The sequence below is a fragment of the Vombatus ursinus genome, unplaced genomic scaffold (genome assembly GCF_900497805.2).
Source record: "Vombatus ursinus unplaced genomic scaffold, bare-nosed wombat genome assembly UNPS02014810.1, whole genome shotgun sequence".
NCBI lineage: Eukaryota > Metazoa > Chordata > Mammalia > Diprotodontia > Vombatidae > Vombatus > Vombatus ursinus.
In genome coordinates, this window is record NW_020954588.1 from 14,178,577 (window position 1) to 14,187,934 (window position 9,358).

The following is a 9,358-nucleotide window of genomic DNA, read 5'->3' on the forward strand; positions in this document are numbered from 1 at the left end:
TTATTCTCTTGCCAGAATTTTGTTCTATCTTTCATATACTTTAAGTGTATTAGTAGTTGTATTCCTGCCTAGGGGTTGAGCCATCCTAATTACCATTGAAGGCAAAGGTACATAGGCCACTGTATCTTAGCTCTCTTCCCCCAATATACTGTCCCCTCCACTTTCCCCAACCTTTTGCTCTGGGAATCCAAATTAGATCAATATTACCACTGCTTCTGGAAAAGACATTATCCATCAGCTCCCACATGGCTCCACTCAATAACCATATGATTACTCAGATCAAAACATTCTTGAATGGATACCACTCTCATATATGTCTCCTCACTACTAAAATTTTAGCTGCTTGAGGGTAGACATTTCACTTCTGCACTTAGAACAGTGCTTGGTATATAATAAACATTTAATTAAAGTTTTTGATTCATTCACTAGATGGGAAGGGGCAGAAAAGAGGAAAGGGCATGCCAATGCAAAGGACACTGGACACCAAAATATTATCATAGCAGGTTATTTAAACAGATAACAATATAAGACTCTTACTCACATGATCTACATGCTTATGCTCTAAGTTGAGGTGATGCATTTGTAGAAATTAATATTAAGAAAATATTTATATTCTAGTCCAGTAACACAAATAGCAGAAAGTAATGGTGTGAATGGTTAAGAGGTGGACATTGGTAAATATGGCAAGGCCAACCAAAGCTAATGACAGGAGAATAGACTCTAATTCAAGGCAAAAGAACCCAAAAGAAAAAGAAGCAAACCTGTTCAGTTGTCATTTGCACAGCTGCATGAATAGGTACACTATAACTTGGCCCAGCTCTTTCAGAATTCCAAGCACTACCAAAATTAAATCCTGAACCTGTGTCCCACAAAACAAACCAAGTTAGTAAATACAAAGATAATAACTTTAAATATACAAATAAAAACATTTTAAAACTTACATGTTTGTCTAAAAAATCTTCTGACAAAAAAATGTTTAATCCTAACCACCAAAGACTATTTTACATTACTCAAAGCAAACCTCTGAGCAAATAAAAAGCCCTCCTCCAATAACTCCTTGAAGCCGATACTTCATATTCATAAAAGCACATGTTTAAATCCCAGTCATCTTTATAAAGAGACAGAAGAAAAAGTTCAAATTTTGAAGCTTCAGCAGAAAGATACTAAACCCTTATTGAACTCAAAAAGCAAGAAAACAGGGAGACAAAACAAAATTATTGCCCCCAAAATAGGCTTACAATCCTTAACAACTTGACAAATTTAATATATCAATGTAATGAAGTCTTGAACTTACTTTTTGGTGGAGGCCCCAACTTAAATCCATGTTTCTTCAACTGATCTAAAACTGCTTTTCTATTTTCTTCTTTCCCCCAAAAACTCATCTGAACAGGCATAGTAAAAGCATTGCTTGCTCCATAATGGACCACCCTACAAAGATTTGGGGAAAAAAAATGAGGGATATGGGAAATCCTTTATTTTTTGTTAGCTTTTTTTCCCCACAAAAGTATTAAACTACTAAATATCTTTATTAAATTAAGCCTTTAATTATAGAGGTAAAGAGAATGAAGAGCTACTATAATGAAAATCCCTTATCTGCCTCAACTTTCATTCCTACAAAGACTGCACCTAAGAACTAAGCAGGGAAAATACAAAATAGGAGTTGAAAAGAAGAGGGGAAAAAAAAAATCAATAGAAAATAAGACAACAGGTTAGTTAAGAACCAGAATGTTAGAAGAGATAAGACAGTGCAATAAGATAATTTCTGTAATAAAACAATTTGGAATATAATGTAACTTTAGATTGAACAGTGATTACAAAATTATAATAAAATTGGACAGTAGAGCAACTTAAAGAGGCAAGAAACCCACCCTGCTAGAAGAATTCCAACATGAGAGATTAGGAAGGATCTGAACAAATAAGAAGGTATATAACTGACTGGAGCTGATCCTGCATGATTTCCAGAACTAAGCATTGATAGGATAAGGATTCTTCCCACTAGTAACACAAACTCCTTCCCATTTCTTCCTATACTTCAGGTACATAGAGAACATGACAAGCAAGACGAGGAACTAAGGATAAGACTCATAATTAAACTGGCTCCATTTCTTTGTCAGAAATACCCAAGAATCCAAGATATTACTACACACTACCGTATTTCTGAGGAACTTAAACAGGGCAAGTTTCTAAAAAATATTAAGTCTTCATAATATTTATTACTTCCATCTCATGAGGGAGAAACTTATTACAAAGAAAGGGTCAGCAGCTCATTTACAGGATGAAATGAAAGAATTTATATAGTGCTTTGCAAACCTTAAGATATGATATAAATCTCAGTTACTACTGACAGCATTATTACTATTATGGTACCAAAGCAAGGTACAACATCAAGCTTTTAAAACTGCCAAGCATGTTACTTAAAAGAACTGAGAAATAAAATTTCTTTTTGTAACTTACACATCTAAAGGTGGATTATATAGTGCCATTTCATCCTCCAGTTGTTTTACATATACATTGAGAGTGAAATAAGGGACAGAGACCGTACTTTTTGGATCTACTTCAGAGCAATCAGCAGAGCACTACACTCATTAGTGCCTGCTCAGCTGCTGCTTCTGCATCTGCTGCCTTCAACAGCAACTTTTAAAAGGCACTGAAAACTTTTAAGCTGTTTCTAAGTCAGAAAAAAGTAGTCCAAAGAAACACTGCTTTGTTGTACTGGTTGCAAGATTTCTATGGAACAAATAATTAGAATTATCAATGAACATTTACTAAGCCCCTACTACATACATACACATGTTCACTATGCTAAGCAATGACAAAATCGAGTTAAGTGGTGATCTCTGCTTTTAAGAAGCTTACAAGCAAAAGGTGGGACAAAATAAATAAAAATACAATGTAGTATATGGTCAGTGTCAAATGAATGATACAGTTAACAAATGCTTCCTTATGAACACTATCCAAAGTAACTGGATTCTTTACATCCAAAGCCATACTTAAAGCATGTAGATGCTATCTCCAAAGGAGTGAAGAAACTTCCATATAAATGTGAATATTAATATGGTTATTAAATGGAGAGAGTAAAGTTAAAGCATTAACTGAACTGTTCCTATTTCTTTTGCCTGCCATCAGTTAACAACTACTCTTAAGCTGTACCATCTCTTCCCACATACTACCCCAAACACTTAAAATAAGGTCATCTAATTTCCCATTACCTACCAAAACACACAGAATTACAAGAAAATAAAAAGGCATGGAGATGATGTGTCAAGAACAGAGACAAATTCTAGCTGTCTGATTGTTCTTGAACATTCCACTTGCTGAAACTTCTTGACACACTTTCATAGTTGATCTTCAATCACAACACTAGCTATGATAAAAAGGTGGTTAGCGTTTTATAGACTTAAGAAAAGATGATTGATTACCAATAGGAAAAATACCAACAACTCAAGAACTAGCCTAAAGGTATCTGTAAAATTCTCCAAACCAAATTCTTACCCTTCAACTTGGGCCAGTTTGTTGTCCATGATGTAGGCCAAAGGAGCTGCAAGTTCTTTCTTTATGTGACCCACCTGATTTCCATTGACATTATTTACTTTCACTGCATTCTTGTCATATGGATTATTAGGTTCTCTTTGAAGTGCCACCATTTCATTATTATTAACCTAACAAAATATTAAACATAAGTGACATGCTTAGTTTATGATACATTCCTTTAAATTGTACTGCTCAAAGCCTACAGTATAGTACCCAGGATATTTTTCTGGGGTTTCAGACTAAAGTTGTTGAAGGATATCGTCTCTCTCTCTCCTCTCTTTCTCATACAATGTGGTAAACTCATATTTTCTGGTACTGTCCTTCCTTTTTATATCTGAAAAAGCTAGTGCTAACCTGATAATTCTCAATTTGTACATTAACCAACACTGTATCTTAATTTTGTAGTTAACACTTTGTTTTGAAATTTCCAAAATACATTCCTATTTTGCTAAGATTAAATTAACCATTGCACACAGCTTAAAATTCTGTCACAATAGCTATAGTTCTTGGAATTTTTTCAAATGCCAATTTCATCTTTATTAGTTCATCAGTGCTGCTTTTTCTGCTTTCATTTTTGCAAAGTGGCCATTATAAATGCATACTTGAGTTTAAAAACAAAAAGAGTCCACATTGTTGGCAGCTTATGAATGCCAGAATGAGTCTATATGATTAAGTAGAAGCAAAAGCTTAAAGAAACACATTACATATGGTGTGCTAGTAAGAAAAGACAGAAACTTGTATATGGAACAGAGAAAATAGGTACCTCTATTAGAGGCAGATAAAGTCCAAAAGCAAAGAGTCAGAGAAAATGCATAGACAAAGAGGCACAGTAAGACTGAAAAGAACACAAAAGCAGAGTTAGAAAGACATTTAAAAGGGACAGGAAAAGGAGGAAGTAGAGATACTAAAAAACTATAAGATACAATACAAAAATATCTATGATAAACCTTTGCAGATACTATTGACACTCTGTTAGCATATAATAGTCATTTTTTGAAAACCTTATTTTCTCATTACCAAACCATTACCCTATAATTAATTGAAGGTAAGCCCTACAATGGAAAACTGCATTTGCTAAACATATTCCTTTTGAGAACACCTCTTCAATTGTAAGATTAATACCCAGACTACTAAACCAAGTGAACCATCATATTCTACTTACCACTCCTGTGTAATATCGTAATCCAACCACATGACCTCGCAAAGTTCCAAATAAAACCGAATCTAGATCCTCATCACCAGCTACAAAGTCTTCTGGAGGGATAATGTCTTCAGGGTCAAAAGGAGAAAATAAATTGGGATAGGTGCAGTGTGAAAAACTTGCATGGACTCCATACTGGAAAGACTGCAGATATTTCCAAAGAGGATCCCTATTTAAAACAAGGGGGAAAAAAAAGTCAAGTCTTACTTTGGATGAAGTGGTCTTTTTTATTAAAATATAAGCAAATTATTATCCATTATCATAAAGATGATATATAAGGAAGGTTGTATGGCACTGGTCTGGAAGTCATAATACGTGTCTTTGGTTCTACCACTAACTAAATGACCTTGAGTAAGTCCCATCACCTACATCCTCAATCTATAAAATGAAGAGTTGGGGGGGGGGGGGGTGGAGCGGCACTAGCGTGGTAAAATTGCGGGAAAAAAAAAGAACCAAATTTGGCCTCAAAGGACCTGAGACCAACAAGGTCCCTCCTGGCTCCAAGATTTCTCCCCCTTTCCTCTTTTAAGTGACGAGACCATGGTCCATCTAGGAGCTCTCATTGTCCCTAGTCCGAACTACAATTTTAAGAACCATTGGATGAGAAAATACAGTAGCTCTACTACCTGGAACCAATTCAAGTATTTACAGATTTTATATATCCTACAATTTTAATGTAAAGTGTTCTGAATACCTAAAGTAAGTTCCAAATATTTTCTTTTTAACACACAGGAAAAATCCAATTTTAGGGAATTCAACTTTAATGTTGTACTGTTTTATAAAGAGCTAGCTCTATCTACATCCCTGTGAATGGATTTTTGAGAATTTTGCCCATTTGGTTTCAGTGAATCTTTTTATATATATACCACCCTCTTCTGCCTCACATCAAGAATGTATACACCAATTACCCCATCAACAATCTCTTAAAAGTCACCATCTCTAACCTTGGTCCAAAATAACTGAACCACTGGCTCCTCCCAGCAAAGTCCAATACCTCTTGACCTTCATCTTAGGGTCCCATGGTATAGTTCTCCTCTCCTTTCCCCTATTCTTGAAACACGACCTGCCCAAATTCTTTCCCTATGATCACAGATTGCCTTTAATACATCTGTCACCCCAACTATGAAATGTAAAGTCCTGTAGAACAAATGACTTCACATGTTCCTTTCCATATAGCTGACAACCTAATTACAAAAAACATTACTTTAATTCAAAATACATGCTTTAGATTTTAACTTTACTTGTATGTCAAAGTCTTATGAAGGAGAGAAAAAATTGGCAAAAATAAGGCTATTATGAAATAGCTTACCTCTACCATATGAGAGTATGACTATTTCATCTATAGGTAACATCAATTTTAGAAATATCAAAATGATGTTCACATGGCACAAAATTTTATCAAATAGCCATTCTCCTTCCCAAAACTGATTTATAATAATAATAATTCCTTACAGTTTTATTGTATTTGCATAGCATCTTCTTGCTACTATGGTCTTTCCTCTAATCAATTAGTAAATTTAAATACCCAAGTCAGAAAACATAAAGATTAATGACTAAGTCACAAAAGATCTTCTAAATCAGAAGTACTTAACCTGAATCTGTTAACTTAAAAAAACTTTGTTAACTGTATTTCAATGTGATTATTTTCCTTTGTAATCCCATGTATTTAAAAAGATTATTTTGAAAAGGTGTCAAAAGGCTTCACCAAACTAACAACTGGGTACAAAGAAAAGTTTAAGAATACCCACTCTGGATTTGTACCAGGATTCTAGCAAATTCTTGCCATAAAAAAATTGCCATTTATACGCACGCACACGCGTGCACACACACACACACCCCCACCAACTCCTTATACAGTGCTGGTGTTGGATATGAATTTTGAGGATACAGTTTTTGGTCAATGATTCTAGACTAACCAGTTCTATTAAATGACTCAGTAGAAGTTAAACAAACCTTCTATAGACTGAATTCTAATAACAATAATAGTTAATGTTTATAAAGCACCTACATTGTGCCAGGCTAAACCCTTTACAGTCATTTCATTTGATCTTTACAAACACCCTGGGAAGTAGGTACTAATATCATCCCCATTTTACAGATGAGGAAACTGAAGCAGACAGGTTAAATGACTTGCCCAGAGTCACACAGCTTGATAAGTGTCTGAGACTGAATTTGAACTCAGATCTTCCTGATCAGGCCCGGAGGTCTATGAACTCTGTCACTTATGCTTCTTCATAATGCTATAGTATTATAATAAAGTATGATTTCATTTAAAAACATTGAATTCATAACAATTCATAACTAGGGCTTTTCGTTTTCTTTAGCTCTCTTTTTTCTATCCATCTTTCAGTGCTTCAACTCTTACTCTACGTCAATGGCTTCCAACCTCTCCCTAGGTCCTGTTCCCCATTTCCCACACCTGCCAGACACCTGCGCTTGGATGGATGCAATGCCAGCAATTCTAGCTCGCTCTGTCCAAATTTTAACCTCCCTCTCAAATAGTAACCTCCCTTTCCCCTAACAGCTCAGAATTCCTTGTTTTCTTCCCAGGCTAATAACATCACTATTTTGTCAGACTACTCAAGTCACTTTTGGCCTATTTCGCCTTTGCTCCAACTCAGGCATATCCAGTCAACAAGTTTTTAGAGTAAATCAATAAAACACATCCCCCTCCTTTCCATTTCCACTGTGACCATTCTACTTCAAGTCCTCAATACCTTTCACCATTAGTCTCTTCCCCCTACAACCCACCCAGACCCAAATCAAGATTTATCTTCCTAAAGTACAAGTCTGTTTTTATCAATTTCCTACTCAGAAAATAGAAAGCTAGCCTTTATATAGTGTTCTAATGTTTGCAAAGTGGTTTGTGTATATTATCTCAAAAACTTTCAATAGCTTCTTCCTTTTACTGAATAAAGTTCAAATTCCTTAGTCTAGCATTCATATTCCTCCCCTATACTAAATAAAGTTCAAATTCTCTAGCCCTACTTTCCTATTCCTGCCCAATGGGGATCCACCTACTCTTTCAAACTTCTCTCTCACTATTCCCCCATGTCTCAGAACATCTCTCCCAGCTTTCAAAGCCCTACTCAAGCACCACTTGTATCTTTTTTGTATCTGCAAAGCACAGCATCTGGCACATGACAGGCACTAATGTTTCTTGACTGACCCCCCTTCCTCCATTAAGATACCTAGATCCAACCCCCAGGAAAACATCTCTTCCGGTGGTTAGTCTCAGAGCACCTTGCTAGAACCTCCATAACGCCTCTCTGTTCCTAGCCTTAAGGCCCATAGTGTTTGTACAGTGAATCTGCATTTTAAATGTGTTTATCTCCACTGCTAAAGCGTTAAGTCCAAGGGGGCAACAATCCTGTTATCCATTTATATGTACCCATAGTATAATGGGTATGAGCGAACAGATGATAAGATCTATAGTTTCCTAACTAGAACCCTAAATTGTCTCCCAAAGGTAAAACTGCGCCCCCCCCAAATTGTGACATTCAATATTTTATGCTTTAATGCTTACAAAGTGCTCTAACACTTTGGATCACAGTGCGATTTAAAGTACGGGTATGCAAAACATAAAGTCCCCGCCCTCGGGAGTCTATTTACAAATCCCCACAAAATCAAAAAACCCCATAAAGTTCGCCCGACTCAAATCCCATTGGGTGCCCCGTGCCGTGCATCGTCGGGCAATGTTTCATTTAAAAGTAGAGGAAAAGACAAGCCCAGGAGCTAGGAATAAACACTCGGGTCCCTACTCTGCCCGCTTCCGACTCCCGACCTCTACACCCGGGAGCGCCGAGACCGCCCGTGGGCTTCGTGGGCACAAGTTTAACATGCGTAAGGGTAACTCACACTTTAAAGAACACCTGGGGTGCGTCCGTCCTAAAGGGAGGAAAAGATAAAGTCCTCTGGTCAAGCTCGCGGCACGGAAGGCTGCTTCCCAGTTGGGTTTTTGTTTGTGTTGTGCGTGTTTTGTTTTGGTTTTTTGGGACCCTTTAAACGGGATTCCCCCAGCGAGGGCAGCCCGGGACAGGTGAGGGGCGGCGATGCCCACAGCCCTTCTCCTCCTCCTCCATTGCCCTTCCCCTCCCCCCGCGCCCCGGGCCAAGGTCTCGGACACGGGGACCCCCCGCTGAGGGCCGGGGGGGGGCGCGCGCAGGACGGGCCCCTCCCACCCGGCACGCGCATGGCGGGGGATTCCCGGAGGGGGATGATTTGGGGATCGGGGGCCAACCGTTGCCCGCCCCCCCAGCCCCTTCACCTCCTGAACATCCAGGACATGGCGCTGGGCACGAAGGCGGGGTCCGGGACCCCGCCGCTCTCAGGCCCCCCGGGCCCTCCTCGCCTCGCCTCGCCGCCGCCGCCGCCGCCGCCGCTCGGGTCCGGGCCGCACCGCTGGGGAAAAGCGAGGAGGAGGCAGCGAGCGTGCCGCGAGAGGGATGCGGAACCGGAGTTCGGGCCGCCTCTCCGCCCCGCTCCGCACCTCCCCTCACTCCGCCTCTGCCTCAGCTTGTGCCTCGGCGGCGGCGGCGGCGGCGGCAGCGGCGACGTCGCGTCCCTTCCTCCACCCGTCGTCGTCGAGCGACGCCGCCGTCTCCCTTCCCGCAACAAACCCAGCCC

At 39.0% G+C, this 9,358-nt stretch overlaps 1 protein-coding gene across 2 annotated transcripts in view; it reads right to left on the bottom strand.

Annotated features, from left to right (window-relative positions):
- HLTF (helicase like transcription factor) overlaps nucleotides 1–9,079 on the bottom strand; it is a 34,835-nt gene extending 25,756 nt beyond the window's left edge. The window contains exons 1-6 of one of the 2 annotated variants that reach the window (XM_027875952.1): nucleotides 9,000–9,074; nucleotides 8,591–8,620; nucleotides 4,694–4,901; nucleotides 3,493–3,659; nucleotides 1,295–1,428; nucleotides 762–859 (exon numbers count right to left, since the gene is read on the bottom strand). In XM_027875952.1, coding sequence (XP_027731753.1) covers nucleotides 762–859; nucleotides 1,295–1,428; nucleotides 3,493–3,659; nucleotides 4,694–4,901; nucleotides 8,591–8,620; nucleotides 9,000–9,019 — 657 coding nt within the window. In that variant the 5' untranslated portion in view covers nucleotides 9,020–9,074. Of the gene's footprint in view, nucleotides 1–761; nucleotides 860–1,294; nucleotides 1,429–3,492; nucleotides 3,660–4,693; nucleotides 4,902–8,590; nucleotides 8,621–8,999 lie in introns of both variants that reach the window. The other variant, XM_027875953.1, reaches the window with a different exon arrangement.
- Between the last annotated feature and the right edge of the window lie 279 nt (nucleotides 9,080–9,358).